At 53.4% G+C, this 15,949-nt stretch overlaps 2 protein-coding genes across 2 annotated transcripts; one reads left to right on the forward strand and one right to left on the reverse strand.

Moving 5' to 3' along the window:
- The first annotated feature begins 1,387 nt into the window (after positions 1-1,387).
- Positions 1,388-9,341, forward strand: LOC34624071 (probable cation-transporting ATPase 13A4). The gene is given in 18 exon segments (XM_026337555.1): positions 1,388-1,393; positions 1,558-1,965; positions 2,072-2,211; positions 2,513-2,757; positions 3,104-3,337; positions 3,611-3,949; positions 4,185-4,386; positions 4,388-4,611; positions 4,826-4,937; positions 5,078-5,253; positions 5,437-6,254; positions 6,482-6,733; positions 6,861-6,980; positions 7,139-7,209; positions 7,416-7,604; positions 7,898-8,031; positions 8,355-8,412; positions 8,678-9,341. Coding segments are annotated over 18 exon segments (4,392 nt in total).
- A 1,128-nt stretch (positions 9,342-10,469) lies between these two features.
- On the reverse strand, positions 10,470-15,495 carry LOC34624072. The gene is made up of 13 exons (XM_026337563.1): positions 15,338-15,495; positions 14,946-15,232; positions 14,640-14,824; positions 14,358-14,418; positions 13,919-14,153; positions 13,331-13,631; positions 12,795-13,077; positions 12,214-12,295; positions 11,882-12,020; positions 11,547-11,609; positions 11,162-11,366; positions 10,849-10,945; positions 10,470-10,596 (listed from the first exon to the last, which is right to left on the reverse strand). The coding sequence occupies exons 1-13, from the start codon at positions 15,493-15,495 to the stop codon at positions 10,470-10,472; spliced, it is 2,223 nt and encodes a 740-aa protein (XP_026193348.1).
- Positions 15,496-15,949: the final 454 nt, after the last annotated feature.

Here is a 15,949-nt window from a genome sequence, read left to right on the forward strand (position 1 = left end):
AGACCAGCAGGAAGCCGTAATGCAGGAGCCCCTTAGATCTCGGCCTTAAATAGCTCATTTTAAACAGACTATGCAAGAAACTTGTGCGTTTCACGATTTGTCATCCGGTTTCCCCTCTTGTCTAGCAGCAGCAGCACCGCCGCCTCCTGGAGACAAGGCCGTCCGCGATTGGGGCCCCCCATCCCACGAGGCCCCGCCGATGGGATCGTCCGATCTCCATCGGTCATTGAGTCGGTGCGACCCCCTTGTACGTGCACCTTCGAGCGGCATCTGCGGCAGCACTAACACTCCGTGGGGGAAGCAAGACACCCGGCTGCGAAGGCGAGTCTCGGGGTGCTTGCGACAGTTGTACAAGCTCCACCAGTTCACTGTGACTTGCTGGAGCAGATGCCTGGCTTTAATAAACAAACTTGGCAAAGGCATAGATCGCAAAATTGAACAGTACTTCTGTGTATCGGGCTACGGTCAGGGCTGCTACCGAGGCCCCCACTGGTGCTGTGCGTTCCTGCAGCGGCACTTGCGGTAGATGTGTCGACGGCAGAAGAAGCGTCTCCAGCTTCCCCATGCGTGATCCACCTGTGTTCTCCGGTGCCCACCTATGGGGCCCCTTGGGGGTTCCCCAGGCTCCCCCCCCCTTGCCTGAGCGAGGCTCCTTGGACCTGGCTGCCCCTTTTGGTCTACTGGAGCTTGAGGGAGATAGGGAATTCGCGACATCCATTTATGAAAGATCTGCAAACCTGTGGGAGCAGCACGCCTCCAATCTCCATGTAGGGACACTCGGTGGAAGCCCCATACCGTTCCTGCTGGTGTTGTTGTTGCTGCTGCTTCTGTTCGGATCCTGGAAGATTCGAAAGAACAGACATGATAGCTCGTTTCACCTTCACGAGCTTGAAAAGTTCAACGAGGAGCAACAGAATCCATATCATCAGGAGAATTGGGCCTCCCCCGGGGGTCCCTCCTCTATCGTTTTTTTGCGCCAGCGCGGCTACCGCCGTAGCCTCCACGGTTCTTTGTGCTTTTGTATCTGCTGCATTCTGCTGCTCCTGTTGGTGACGGCTCTACTTCTGTGTGTCTGGAGAGAGGCAGTAACATCCGTTTCGGAGCCAGAAGAGGCATGGAGAGCCCGCGCGAAGCCTTTTATTTGCCTTTGGTGCTTCTCTCTTGTTACCTTCTTCAGTAAGAAACCTCCCCGTCCCACTACCCCAAAAAAAGCTTTCCTACATGCACTCTAGCTGCCGCTTTGCAGTAGGGGTGGCCCTTCATTCCACGCATCGTCCTGGCGATTTAGGATTCCGGGGATTGTGTGTTTTTTGTTACGTCTCCCAGGTTTGCAGGTGTTTTCCGCATTTCTACCCTCCTGCTTCCTCCTAAGGGCCCCTCTAGAAACATGCGAGTATCTGCAGCTTTTGGAGAAACCCTTAGCTGAGCGCGAGGCATCGGATCGCGAGGGGTCGCTCTCGCCCCCACTCCCGCGTGTTGGGGGCCCTGCTGCCGAGTTCAACCGGATCATTAGCAAGTACAGCATGTCGTCTCAGTCATGCATGTGCCGTGTCTAAGTATCGTTGGAGCAACCCAAGAGGTCTTAGTGGCAACAAGGCGGTTGCACTCTTAGGACTTGCAGGAGGGACCGCTGACGCATATGATATTGTAGTGTGCTGCGGCCATTGTGTGTGGCCCCTCTGCGATTTCCGTTTTCTGTCTTTCAGGCTGAAAGAGTGCTTCTTCCTTTTCTGTCTCTTTGTGCTGTTCGGTCGTACGGGCCCTCAAGAGACCTCGCCTCCGTCGCTAGTGCCGGTGCAGCAGGAATATCGCCAGCAGAGGGCTGCGCATGGTCAACGAGATACTCAAGAAGGCTGCCCTCAGGATGAGGGACAGCCTGTTCGCTACGTTATTCGGCAGCATCGTCGCTATCTTTTCAGCCGCAAAGCACAAACTTTCGTTCCCACCTACAGTGAACTGCCGGAGGTCTGTCTGGGATTCGGGGGTTGTCATATTCGTGCGTTGGGGCACACCTCCTGGACGCAGTCCAAGCTCCGACTTTGGCTTTGAGATGCGGGTGTGCTTCGATCAGGTGAAGTGTGGCGCTGCGAAGGTGCAGGGATGTGTGGAAGCCGGCGGCCTTGGGGAGGCGGAGGCAGCGGCGCTGCTTAAGAGCTGCGGTCCCAACACCGTTCCAGTCGAGCAGCCAAGTCTCATTGAGCTTCTCAAGGGGTTAGGAGGCAGAAGGGTGTAGGGGCGGAGAGAGAGCGGAGCACGCAGAGCAGTAGTGGCGCAGGCCGTGCCGAAGCAGTCAGCTAGGGAGTGAGAATGGGGTAAAGGCAACAACTGAGACAGGCTTAGGAAGAGGCAGCTGTGAAGCAGAGGGGCATGAGGGGAAATAGGCACGGCGTATCGAAGATTCGCCTTATTGAATGTAGTGCGTCTGTTGAGGCATGCCTTTCCACCCACATAGTACTGGCATGACGTATTGTGCTTTGGGGGTCTTGCGTGCGTTGTGTGTGTATTGTTGCAGGGAAGCCCGAGACCCTGTTAATTTGTTGCAGATTTTTCTGCTGCTGAATTCCTTGTTTTGGCGGAGTTACATTTCCTCATCTCTATGGGTATTGCTGGGGGTCTCGGCGGCCCTCAGGAAGGCTCTGCTGGCCTATCGCAGCCAGCAGAGCGTCAGGGGGTTGCTGCAGACCTTAGATACTCAGACTGTCTTGGTTCTTAGAGGCAACTCCCCCAGTAACCTCAAGGCTGCAGACCTTGTTCCAGGTAAGCCTAGCGAATCACAGTGTACAGGGCTAGCGGCACTGCTGGAATGTGCTTTGGGTGCGATGTGTGAGCTTTTCGGTGGACGCCTTGAGCGTAAGGTCTCCTTGAGTACAGAGGATGCATCCTAATGGATGCAGTGCCCTACAGGGCTCTGTGCAACCCAACAAAGCTGTTAACAGGCAGGGCCTTGTAACCATGTTGGGCGGTAGTGGCCTTGCGGAATGAGTGGTGTTTCATCTCCTTTGACAAATTTCAGGAAGCAGAGCCCTACCAGGCCGTCCCTGGCCCTCCGCAAGGCGGCTGCAGTTGGCAATGTCTCCCTGTTAAACTGCGGTTGTGTGTGCAGGCGACGTGGTTCTACTGCAACAGGGGACAGCCTGTCCTGCAGACCTGTTGCTAGTACGAGGCTCTGCCGTTGTGGATGAAGCGGACTTTACTGGAGAAGCAGCGCCGGTTGAAAGGATCCCTGTAGAGGTCCTCTCTCATCCCAAAGACGCGCACTCCCTCCAGCGCCATGCTGATTGCGAGACCGGGGCTCAGCGGCTCGCAAGGCTGCATGCAAATAGCCTCATACATGCGGGTGAGCTTTTTTCGAGTAGCATTTTTCCGGCGTTAGCACAAGCCAAATATGGACGCGTTGCTATTCAGCACTCTGTATACGTTCCTGGTTCTCATCTCTCCCTGCGTGTCCTGCTAGTTTTTGTACTTTTGACCGTTTTTCTGGACTCGAAAGGGTTGTGGGGTCCCTAAACTGCTCCGATTCCTCTCAGCCACTCGCCATCAAACCTACTGCCCTTTTCAAGATGGCTGTGGACTTTTATGGATCGTACGTATTGCGTCTCTACTTGCTCAGGGAGCCGCATTATAGCCGTCACCGGCTGTGGGCTTGCTCAAGCAAAAGCATCAACTCCGATGAGCCACCCCGAAGGAGAATCACCAGCGGCACAAGCACGCAACATGCCGAGAGAGACGACTGAAGGGGAGGAGGAAGGATCTGTGGCTGTTGGTGTTGTACTGCGAACGGGAGCTTCGACTTCTCGGGGCCAGCAAATGCAGCGGCTGTTGTTTCCATCCCTCGTGGGCCTCAAATACGATCTCCACCTGCCAGCTGTGTTTGTAATTCTGCTCTGCTACGCCCTCATAGTGGTCTTCACTATCTGCAGCAACTCCCCTAACGCTACAGGGATTGCAGGTACAGTCTTATTCTCTATCCTGAAGCCATTGCCCCTCGCAAGAGAGACAAGAAAATGTTTTTGTTGATGCCCTTCTTCTTAGCCGCTTCAATGGGCGCCTCTTGGTCTACACGGATGCCAGCATGCCCTTCTTAGGCTGCATTTCGAACGGTTGTATATTGTGCCACAGCCATTGTGCCGGCCCCGTGTAAAAATATGGCTCTGCTCTCCAGTCTCCCCAAATTTTTCGCGCAGGCTGGTTTTATGCGGTGTCTACACTCTCCCAGCTGCTGCCTGTCTGGACCCCCGTGCTATTGGCATCTGCGCAAGCCGCCGCAGCCCGCCGACTGCTCTCCTCGGGGCTCCTCACTGCAGCCCCACAGCGTGTCGCAGTCTGCGGAAAGGTCAGAGTAGTCTGCTTTGATAAGACAGGAACTCTTACGCAACACCGCCTTAAGTGCACAGGTGAGCGCACGCAATAAAAGCAGCTCAGTTGCAGGGAACCAGTCGGAACCTTCAACAAGCAAACACGTAGAGAAAACGGCATTATATAGCACTCTGGGAACACAGCTGAGCGCTGCAGAGAGGGATAAGCGCAAAGGCAAGACATGTCGACCGCTTGCTATCTCCAAACAGGAATCATACCCACACCAAAAGAGCCCAGTGGCGAGTTCCCTACAGAGCCTGTGAAGACCCTGACGCACTTGAGCGACAATGACGGTGCGAGACGCAGGCCTTGCGGCTGCTCCTATTTGCTTCCAGCGCTTTATTTTGGTACTGGTGCTGCATGCGGCGGGACTTCAGCCGCAGGATGTGCTTTCTGACTGTGCACTTCGCCTTTGACTGGTTTTATTGGCTATTGCTGCTGCATATGTGCTGCTGCTGTTGTTCAGGAGAATTCGCGCGGCTCTGCAGGGCCAGTGCTGGCTGTTGCCACTCTTTGACAATGTTCCACGGGGCTCATGGAGATCGTGAGCCAACCCTTGTGGGGGGAGCTTTGGAGATTGAGTGAGACACCCCTAGGCCGTGGCCGCTTGGATCTCCTTCTCTGGGCCTAACTTAATGCTGCTTTCAAGGATACGCGCAACATTTCGCCAGTTCCTCCATGTGTTGACGCTACTATGGATGGTGTGCCTGGTGTGATGCAGACTGCTGCGGGCGAGTGGCTGGCGGCTGATGGACTCATCCCCCCGCTGCGCAGCCTGCGGAAACGAGGTGGAGTCTCGCCGTCGCCGTGTGTTGGTAGAGGGGGAAGATGCTACCACATTATCTGCTGTTGAGGCCGCATGCGCTGCAGGAAATCCGGAAGTTGCTGTTGCCTCTGGTCAGTTCTAAGCGCCTTTGGGGGGAACGGACTTGCCCGGGCAGCTCAAGCCGACACTAAGGGGCCCTTTCAGCTAGCCGCTTGACTATGAAACTGTATGTCGGTAGTAGTATTGGCTACCTGGTGTGGGAGTTAGAGGTGAAACAAGTACTGGTTGCTGGTGTGTCCCACGTTCTGGCTCAGGCGGTTTGGAGTGTCTGCGAGCCTTTCCGTTTGATTTTCGCCTAAAACGACAAAGCTGTCTTCTCAGGGCCTCCCATAAGACTTTGGCCTCCCTACTGCCACCCGATCATCCGGCTCTCAAAAACGCTTCAGCAGAGAGTCCCCCTCTGCTTGGGCTTTGCAAAGGCAGCCTCGATGCCGTGGCTGCCCTCTGCCCTGGAGGCCTGCCCCAAGGCTGCCGGGAGGTGCATGACATGAGGGCAGCTGAAGGCGCCTATGTTATTGCTTTTGCATGGAAACTCATGCATCCGCCTAGACTCAGCAGTGACGAAGAGCACAGCGGTGCAGACCTGGACACAGCAGACGAGCAACAGCAACACGAGGGGCAGCTGCAACAGACGCAGAAAGGGACTGTTTGCAGCAGCTGCACCGCCTTCGCTGCAGCAAAGCAGGTCACGCGTGAAGCTGTTGAATCTGATCTTACGTTTCTGGGATTGTTGCTTCTATCGAATGAGCTGCGGGCCGATGCAAAGGAAACAATCATGCAGCTGCGAGAAGCCCGCGTGAGGCCTGTGATGGTCACGGGGGATTCTATATTCACTGCTGCTGCTGTTGGCATGCGGTGCGGGATGCTGACAGCTGCACCAACCGCAGCACAGAGAGAGACTATGCACGGCTCGGACATGGTTCTCAGAGAGGGAAATGTCAAGGTGGGGTCATCAGAACAGGAACCAGCGTTGCTGCTCGGCGAGGCGGCGCAAGGTGCCACTTGCGTGGTCTGGACAGACCTCCGGACTCGACGAGAAATCCCGCAGACAGAGGTGTTATCAAAGCCAGAGGTGAGAGACAGCAAAGAATGTGCACCTATTGTCTGCCCAATGAGTGTATCTGTGCACCTTGTCTCCCCAAGAGCAAGCGTGGTCTCCCCAGTGCATCAAAACCCCCCAACATCGCCAGAGGGCTCAGCGCTTCTCTCCCACGGAGGCTTTTTCCTTGTTTCCCGAATCGATGCGCTGTCAAGCTCCAGGGTATGAATTTTTGTGTGTTCAATACGCCTTGCGTTTAGATTTGGCCGGAGCTGGCCATCACTGAGGGTGCCTTCGATATCCTTAGGAACGAGCCGCTGCTGCTGGGCGTTGCTGCGACAACGAAAAAGCAGCATCAGCACACGGAGGAAGAAAACTTGGAGGAGAACCCTCTGCTTTTAGTCAACGGGGAAAAGCCACAGCGGCATGACAACGAGAAGCAGTTCCCTACAGGTTCTGTGCTTGATGTGTTACTAATGCGCATTCGGATCTTCGGACGCACGACTCCAAATGTTAGTGAACTCCTGAGCAACCAACCAGAGGCGTCAAACCAAAGTCTGGAGGGAAAATGTTTTAGCTGCATGCAAGGGGAGCATCTAAGGAGTATTGCCGTCTGCGTGAATGCATTGTGGATTTTAGGGGAAGAGCAGAGTAGTGCGGGCCTTTATGGACAGCGGCCTCTTCGTGCTGATGTGCGGCGATGGTGCCAACGACTCTGCAGCACTGAGAACAGCTCATGTGGGCCTGGCCCTTTCTAAGGCAAGTCAGCCTTCGGGAGACTTCCTGCCCTTTGTGGGCTGTGCAGTGTCTGCGCATGCGTAAATACACTCATATGCAGACTAGACAGCTCCCGATACTGGCATGCTGTAGCAGTCGAAGACCTACACGCGATGCGATGCGTGCGCGGGTTTATGCAGTCTGCTGCATCCATTGCGGCTCCATTCACTGCCACTTCAATGCGACCCTCGGCGGTCATCAGTCTTCTCAAGTGGGCCCGTTCTTGCATGCAGTGTTGAGGGCGAGCGACATTTGCTTGCTGGGGAGGAAAACCTTGTGCGAGTGTATCGGCTGCTTTGTTGATACTGATGTAGATGCTGCAGTTGTTGCAGCTCTGGTCGCGTAGTGGGGTATGCATATGTGGTCCTGTGGTAGTGCAGTGTCCGTACAGTAGTGTTGCTCTTCTCTGTCTTGCAGAGAGGGACGTTGCAGCCTTGCGACGTCGCTGGCAGCGTATAAGTTCATGGTGCTCTATGGACTACTGCTCTCAATGGCAAAGGTGGTCCTCCTAGTGGCTGCCGGCGGCTCCTGCATGAGTCAAGTACTCTACCTGACGGTGGACGTGGGCGTTTTGCTGGGCATCAGCAACCTAATGGTCCTTGCGCGGTGCGCCTCAGCCTTGCAGCTCTTTCTGCTCCACGGGGAGCTCAAGTCTTACTACCCAAGGACCCCACTCAGCAAAGTCTGAGAAGCGCATCTTAGAAAGGACTGGTGCTCCTTGCGTGCTATGAACGCCGGAGACCCACAGGCGCCGCGAGCCAGGCCCTTGCAGCTCGTGAATGAGTTTAAGGGGATCAGATTAGTATGTATTTCAGCCAGAACGTGTACATTGCCCCCACCCGTTGTCGCCAAAGATCCGGCAGTGTAGGGGTGGTGGCTTCCACTTCTTTTTGTTGCAGGCCTAAGGAACAACTAAGAATCCGCTCACCCACCTCCAGTTTGCTGGGGCCTACGACCATCACGTCTCTCTGTCTGATGCTCGCCATAAATGCCGCCTTTCTCGTCACGCTTTACTGTCGGTTGCTGCAGAAAGGTAGGGGCCTCCCAGAGTGCCACTGCTTTCTACCGGCAGGCGCAGAAGACTGCCTCTGGGACTACCGATAAAACGCAGCTGCCAGCCTAGACAGTGATTGCCTTCCGTTCAGGCAGACTAAATTGTAGCAGGGTTACGCAGGGAGAGGCGTTTAGCTGTAGTGATACTCGCTTTGCTTGTGGGAAATGGGGCATTGATACCCTCATCGCTGGCAGTGAAGGTGCATTTTCTACATAACGCCCTGACAACAAGCTGCTTGCTTGTCTCAGGACACGAGGTAGGAAACTCAGGTGCGTACACATCTAGTGCCATTATATGTTCAGGGCTAGGAATGGACCTGGGGTATCTCCAAGAGCTCCCGCGACAAGCTTGGTGGATGCGGTCAGCAATAAGGGCTTTCCAGCCACCTCTCCTCGCAGCGTTATTTCTATCCATCATTACCTGGCGCTGCCCAAACGTCTTCTGTGGGGTTTCTCTTGTTCGCGCACAGCGCTTTGCTCTGTCAGAACTCCGGCCACTTGTTTATCACTTTCTTCTGGGCTTACCGCTTGTTTTATGAGAGGTATACCTGGCTCTGGGCCTATTTTTCTATCAGCAACGCCGGTCATAATGAGATACCTGGAATTCGTATCGGTTGGCGTTGCAGGAGTGACAACTACGAGGCCGCCAGTTTGTCAATTTGGGTGACAGCGCAGCTCGTCAACGCCGGGATGGTCTTCTCGCTCGGCGGCACTCATCGCAAGCGCCTCTGCAGCAACTGGCCTCTAATAGCGTACGGCGACTCCTTCCACACGTACTTCTCTACCGCAGCTTCCGTTGGTGCCACTGCTGCCACTGCATTTGCTGTTCCCAGTTCTCTCTTCTGTAAGAGCACCGAGGCTTCCTCCTCAGGCCTCAGCTGTGCGCAGCTGCACAGCGGATCCGCTAAGAGCAGTGTCGAAGAGCTCAAAACCCACTGGGTGGTGCAAATGCGCAAACACATTATACGGGCATTCTTCTGGAATCTAGTGATGCCCTCTGTCCTTTTCAGAGTTTGTTGTGGTCTCCACGCGCTTTTAATCGGCTTGGTCCTAATGCCGCCAAATACCTTGGGGTGCCTGTACCGCATCAACTGCACTGACGAACTCTCCCGCTCACTAGACCTGCCTCTCCCAGCATGGGCCTCAAGAGCGGCAACCCGCATGCCCCTCTACAATCCCCAAGGCCATACGCTTTTCCCAGCTTCCTGGAAGGCAAGCAGTGATATAGGGTGTCCCCTGCACTTCCGGGTAGCAATTCCTCTTGTGTCAGCACTATATTCTTGCTTCTGATGTTCCGTGGTCCCAGTTTATCCTTAGTGCGCCAGCAGCTGCTACATTTAGAGTCCTTCTTACACGGAGAAGCTGTTCGAGCCTTGAAATCTTTTCCTTGTTGCGTCTTGCTAATGATAGGTTGAGCTACTGGCTCTGACATACCTAAATGTTGCGGCAAACTTCTTGGCGGCGAAGGCCCTCAATGCACGGGTCGTTAATACGCAGATCCGCCGGCTGTTCAGGACCCCGGGGGACTCCGCGGACCTCCGTGTGTGAGGCAAAGGCGGGGATTGAGCCAGCCGGCGGGGTACAACCAAATGAGACAGGAGGAGGCGTGCTTGGCCTAGGCCCTTATTGAGACAGATTTGTTGAACCTTGTTTGAGGCAGGGCCTGTTATGTTTGAGGTCCCTAGTTCCGTGAACGTGAACATTGGGCAGCCATGGTGTGCGTCTGCAGCCACAATATTTCCAGGGCCATCTAAAGTCATCTAAGCATGCATATATTTACATGTAAGCTTGACTGCCAAATATGCGTGCATCTACTTGTATTTAAATGTGGAAAAGCTGCTTCTGCAACGATGCACGTGACAATATATGCAACAATACAAAACGGTATGCGTTGGTTACTGTACACCTATGTTCGCAAAATCGCGTGTGCATCCCAGTATGGCGCTCAAGCCTCCTGAGCACGTCTGTATCAGTACGTCAAACAGCATTTCCTTGCCTCATATTACTTGAACCGCAGCGAATTCTAGAAGCGTATATACATTGGGCTACAGTTAACGTGCAGCTGCAGTATGGGAAGCGGCGTATCTGCTTTGAGCGCCTTTCGGCGCTGCGTTGCAACACGGCTACGTCCACGCACAGGCAACTACGGATTCGCGCGCCTGCCAGCTGGATGCATACACGGCGTACATAAAAGCCTGTAACTCCAAAACAACTTGTGGCATTATCAGTGAGTTTGCCAGTACACGCCAAAGTTCCGCTCCTCTAGCCCAAATGACGAGCCATCCGGGCGGCCCGCTGCTATCAGCGAAGTCACAGGCGCCCCGTCCTCCCCCCTGCGCCCCTTGCTGCTGCCTATGATGCTTCTTTGTACTATGCTTGGACTGAGAGAAAAACAGGATTTCTCTACCCACCTTGATCTTAGATGTCACTGTCGAATATGGACGTGAGCGACGAGGGGGCCACACGATAAACCCACACGTTTCCTTCTCTCCGGTCTAACCGAGAGGTCCTGTGTCGGGCCCTCTTGCGCGTTACTATCAGTTCTCTGCAAGTGCAAAGAGCCCAATCCATTATAACGGACAGCAGGAAGCAGAGAGAATCAGGCGTATAATCGTAAATAGCAGGTACACGGTAGCCCGCAGATACAGGCATCTACCTGTCTACCACGGCACGTAAACGCTATAAGCAAGAGCAAGGGTCCTCCAGGATGGCAGCAGTGCGACAGCATGAAGGTGGGGTATTAGGCTTCGGCAAGTTGCAGTGATGATGCTGGAGAGCCAGTAGACAGCGAGCTTACCGCAAGTCCTCGATGACCTCTCGGTTGAGGGACCAGTACGAGTGGCGCAATGCGTGCACGTTGCTCCCCAGCCATGTCATATCTATGACGTCCACGTCTGCAAGCAGTCACAGCCACACCGATAACAAATGCGCAGTTCTCCTGTAGGCCCCTGCCACCAGCAAATCGAACGTCCAAGGAATGTCTACAGGTGGCATCCGGAAATAGGCGTCTACCAAGGCCTTCGACAGATGGGAAGAACATGGATGTTGGTGCATGTTTGGGGATCATGTGTTTGTTAGAGCTGCTACACGGCCAGTTTAGGCTTCCTCACCCAGCCAGTCTCGCGTATCTGCGTGCAAGTGCTCCGGTTCATATCCCTGGAAATAAGCTGTGCTACTGGCATAGAGAGGAGGTTTGCGCAAATCGTTTTCCTGCTCTCCAACACAGCTTTCTGAATCGTTGGACCTCGCATAAAGGCCAAAGACGCTCCGCCCTAGCGCTTGCTTCCCGCTGAAGAGCTCAGACCACCACAGGGCCTACGGAAAAACGACGGCACAGATAGGCGATGTGAGTGGATAAGTGAAAGTCCATAATGCCACGCCGTCGTACTACAGCAGCGAGGGCTTCATGTGTCTGCCTTTAGGCCTTGATCACTCCCAGCTTCCGGCTGCTGCTAAGCACGTGATTTCTGGAAAAGCAAACCCGGAACCACTGACTCCATCATGAGCGTCACAGAATATAGAAATGTTGCTGCAGTACTGCCGAAGGAAAGAGTACTCCTGGAAGCAAGACACGCAAGAAGCACACAGGTTACTCTATCGATGCTTTGCTTGAGTGCATAAGAAAGAGGCAGATAGATACCCTGTAGGCGTATATATACAACCACTTTCTTCGCCTTTAGGAGACAGAAACGGAACACAGGTAATTGGGCTAAACTTTCCAGTGCGCGGACAGTGGACGGCAAACATTCATACATCAAGACAGAAAGGCGTCTACCAATACGATGCCGTTTCTCTGACATAGGTTCATGCATTAGTGCGTAGACGCCCACCTTAGCGACGAAATCATCCAGGAAAAACTCAGGATTCAGGAAGTTGAGAGATACGATGTGCAACTTTCTTTGATCCGCAAGGCGTAGCTGCGCGTGGCCGTCCCCGAGGTCCTCGAGATGCGTCATTTTTAACAGCATGCTACAACGACACACGCATAGCTAGGAGGCTACGTAATTGCATCTAGGCGTGTCCGTATATCGAAGAACGCAGCATTGCAATTAAAAACGGGGCCCCCGATACACTGCACACCACATATACCACTCGTCAGGTCCTGCTCTTCCATGTCCCCATACAAGACTTCCTGGGTGCATGCGGCGCCAGCTAGGCTCACTCTTCCTGCTCTATCCTGTGGAGGCTCATGATGAGCATGCGCGATCCCAAGCTGTGTGCCAGCAAGTGTATCTGCCGAATGCCTGCGATAACAGGCCAGAACACACAGAACGAATACCTGTGAGCCGCATCTTCAACGACTTTGTTCACATGTACCAGAAAAATCACGAGCGCATATGTTGTAGCAAGAGGTAATGCAATTACAGCTGGGTGCCAGAAGACAAGTATATATATTTTGCGAGGATATCCATCGTAGATGAAAGCACTTGTGGTTGTCCTGGAGTCGATGTAGAGGTAAACACAAACATTGTTTGTATATATCCCTATGAGCACTGATATGCATAAGACGACCCCCTCTTGTGATTGCTATTCAGGTGGGCACTCCATGCAGAGTTGTGGAACAGGTTGTGTGCAAAATGTGCAAGCACCTCTCTAGCGTTCACTGCACGAAACTCGCAATTGATAACACAGTACATGCTAATCTTCACGGGTAAGCATCAGAAGTCTGTGTGCACAATGTACTGCTTGCTGGGCATTTGGCATGTAGCAATGAGATCCCAGTTGGGAGGTGCATGCCCTTACCGTTATCTCTGAGGGACTTGAGAAAATCTGTAAAGGCAGCATGTAGTTGTGGGTTTTTTGCGTTTTCCCTGGCGTCGAAAAACTCCATAAAATTTTCCCCCGCCGGCCAAGTGAAGAGAAAAGGCTTTATATAGGGGGGGAAATTTCCGAAAGCAGCCATCTGGGCCATGATCTGCATGGACTGCACGTCATTCGTGTTGTACCCATGCACAAACACCATAGCCTCCGGCAGACCTGCCTCCTCGGCGCGACGCCACCCCTCGACGTGCAACTCAGGCTGTTCCTGCAGCAAAAAAATGAGGTCAACAAGGGAATCAAGTGGCTTATGCGGCAGTCAAGTTGAAGTACTGCCAGCATGTACAGTAATCCCGACAAGCAGCTATTCAAAACCCATGACCTTCGTAAAGAGGAAGGCAGCCATCAGTCCAAGCCAGCACCAATGATGCGCCGGGAGCATGTCCTGGGAGGAAGCACAGCGGCGAGGCAGACCCTATTCACAGGAAACGCTCTATGCATAGCGACAGTGGAGGGCTGACCTCTGCCCAAGCAAATGGCTTGTCCAATCGGTTCATTGGATCCAGAACGTTGGTGACTCTGCTGTTTCGAAGTTCACGCCCAGGTGAGAGGCGTGGGGGTTCTACTTGAGGAAGCCTTAGGAGAGGCTGCTTGACTGTCACAACGAGGGACTTGCCCAAGGTGTCGTAGGTCTGTCTCCTGATGCGGGGCTTCTCCTGAATAAAATCTTCAAGAGGCTTATTTCCCGCATGTACCATCTTAAAAGCCCGGCGAATGTCAACCTGCCTCATGTTCTGCTTCACCTGGAGAGCATGTCCCAGCCTAAGTCAAATGATGAACACGTTCACCAAAGTGCGTAGATCTTGCCGCGATCGATTGCGGCCCTCGGCGGCCCTTCAAAGAGAGCGACATCACAGCGCTGTGGGGTTGACAGGCACAGCGACTCAGTGCCACCGATTTAAAGACCCGCCTGAGCCCTTTCTGTTTAAGCTAAACCGGCCATACTAGAAGGATCGCCTTGAATAAGGGTTCCCACATCCGCGGTCTAAACCCATCAACACTTGATCACTGAAAAATTGTGACTATGCGCGGTGTGCCTCCCTGCATACCTCTGGTGGAGACCCTTGGCGCGGGTCTGCGAGACCGATACTTTCCTCTTGACTCCGTGAGGAGGCTTATCAGCTAACGCATGCACTGGTAAGTTGTAGTCCGCAGAGGCCTCTCCGAATAGACACTGATCTCCGTTCATCTCAGGCGCCTCTGAAGGGTCCAAGTGAGGTCCATCCTTCGGTCCTGTGACTGCCAGCAGCTCAGCGGTTGGCACCCACCCACCCACGTACAAACCTGTAAGGCCACCAACAGCACAGCAGTGAAACCAACTCCGCGTCAAAATGTCCGAACATGCAGTTTCCACTTGGCTCTCTACATTTCCGCTACTCACCAACTCTCCCCAAGTGACTCCCTATCCCGATTCTCATGCGTGCATTTCTGTCTTTCTGGCGATCTCTGTCTTCTATCTCTGTCCCCCACTCCCAGCTGCTTTCTCACCATGTTCCACATCTACTGTGATGTGAAGTTCAGTCTTGTCCGCAAGACCAAAGTTAGGCAGCTGCGGTTCAGTCATACAATATCCAAGTCAAAACCTAGGTTCCCTCATTGATGGCTCAGAGCCCCACATTTCTACTCAGAAACCTAGATGGCATTTCAGATGCTGGCCACACCCTGGGAAGCACTGGATATGCCTGACTTTGTTTGACTGAAAGGAAGTGTGCCTGCAAGTGTCTGTCTGTGTGTCTGCGCTTTAGGCAAATGCTTTCTCATCAGCCTTACGTGTGGATCCATCCGCTCAATCACAAGCCTCATCGAATGCTTATAGTATTCGTCTTTACTTATACTGGCATGATTATGGTCTGATCGCCACTTGAAAAGACCCTGCGCCTTTCGTCGGACAGCTGCTGGGATCATCGAGGCCTGCCACATCAACCGATGTCCCGAATGCGCCTTACCAAAGTCAACTGCAACGAATCACACGAGTAGAGGAGGAACGTTGACAGCATTGCACCGCAGGAAAAGGGAATCTAACGAGGATGCCGCGCAGAAAGGTTCCAAGTAACCTTCAATGGCGGCAGTAGAAGCTTTTCGATTTTTTTAATTCAATACCAGTGTTGCTCCTGTTGCGGTCTTTACTCAAATCCTCACAGGATTGTGTTTTGGGGGTAGGCCGGATTTCTAACTGAGAAATGTCTCGATCGGCCGGCAAGGTTTCAGAAACTGCTCTGAGAAAGCCGCACGGAATGAAAAGATCGACAGAAGCCACATTTGAAACGGCAAAGTCTCTATTAAGAAAGGGGCCCTGAAGACTCATACTAGACACTGAAGGTACGAATCGCGCTCTCCTGTCCGTTCGCAAGGTTTCCACCTCCCTGGAAAGCAGTACACGCTTGAGGTGGTCTTGATGCTTTGGTTTTAAGCGGAGCCCGGATAAGGGGGAACGATCTCTGGTGAGCATTTCGTCGAAAGCCACTCACCGCTCTCTTCCGTGAGAAAGGGTCGCCACCGGCTCTTGCAACTCCTCAGCGTCCCGAGAGACCAAAACAGCTGCTGCTGGCTTTGTGTGGCCCATCAAACCCTTAGCGATCGTCGGGAGCTGCCCATGCACCGCATCTTCACTCAAACCAGAATCCATTGTGTAGGTTGTCACTCGCGGGAAGGTGCGGAAGAACGCGCCACTGACGCAACACTCCGCGTCCGATATCCCTAAATAAGAAATCCCGCATGAACAATGGGCAACGAGAGCTTGCATGGAGAAGGAGCAATAAGAAGTAAAGAAGGCGAGACAGAACAAGAAAGCGAACACACGCGAAGAATATGGGAGAACAAGAGTTGAAAGAGAAGAAGCATAGTACAGCTTAGAGCTCGATATACAGGATCTTTGTCCTTCCATGACAAACCGGAGAGAGGATACACATGGAAGAGTACAAGACACATACAAACGAACTCGAATGAAAAACAAGAGAAAGTGGTAGAAACACCACCCAGCACAGCGTATGATGGTAGACTACAGAAAGTCCTGCAACCACATCAGAATCCCCTTCCAGCGGTACCGAAAATCCCCTATTAAAGGAATCAGCAAGAAGATC

Source organism: Cyclospora cayetanensis, unplaced genomic scaffold (assembly GCF_002999335.1).
Source record: "Cyclospora cayetanensis isolate NF1_C8 unplaced genomic scaffold, CcayRef3 CcayRef3_contig_10, whole genome shotgun sequence".
Taxonomy (NCBI): Eukaryota; Apicomplexa; class Conoidasida; order Eucoccidiorida; family Eimeriidae; genus Cyclospora; species Cyclospora cayetanensis.

Bases quoted from the DNA above. Each gene is read 5' to 3' on its own strand.
- LOC34624072 (XM_026337563.1), bottom strand. From the start codon at position 15,495: ATGGATTCTGGTTTGAGTGAAGATGCGGTGCATGGGCAGCTCCCGACG. The intron at 14,154-14,357 runs GTGAGAAAGCAG...GTGGCCTTACAG, and splicing joins CACAGTAGATGTGGAACATG to GTTTGTACGTGGGTGGGTGG. The intron at 12,296-12,794 runs GTAAGGGCATGC...CTGTTATCGCAG, and splicing joins CAAGTCCCTCAGAGATAACG to GCATTCGGCAGATACACTTG.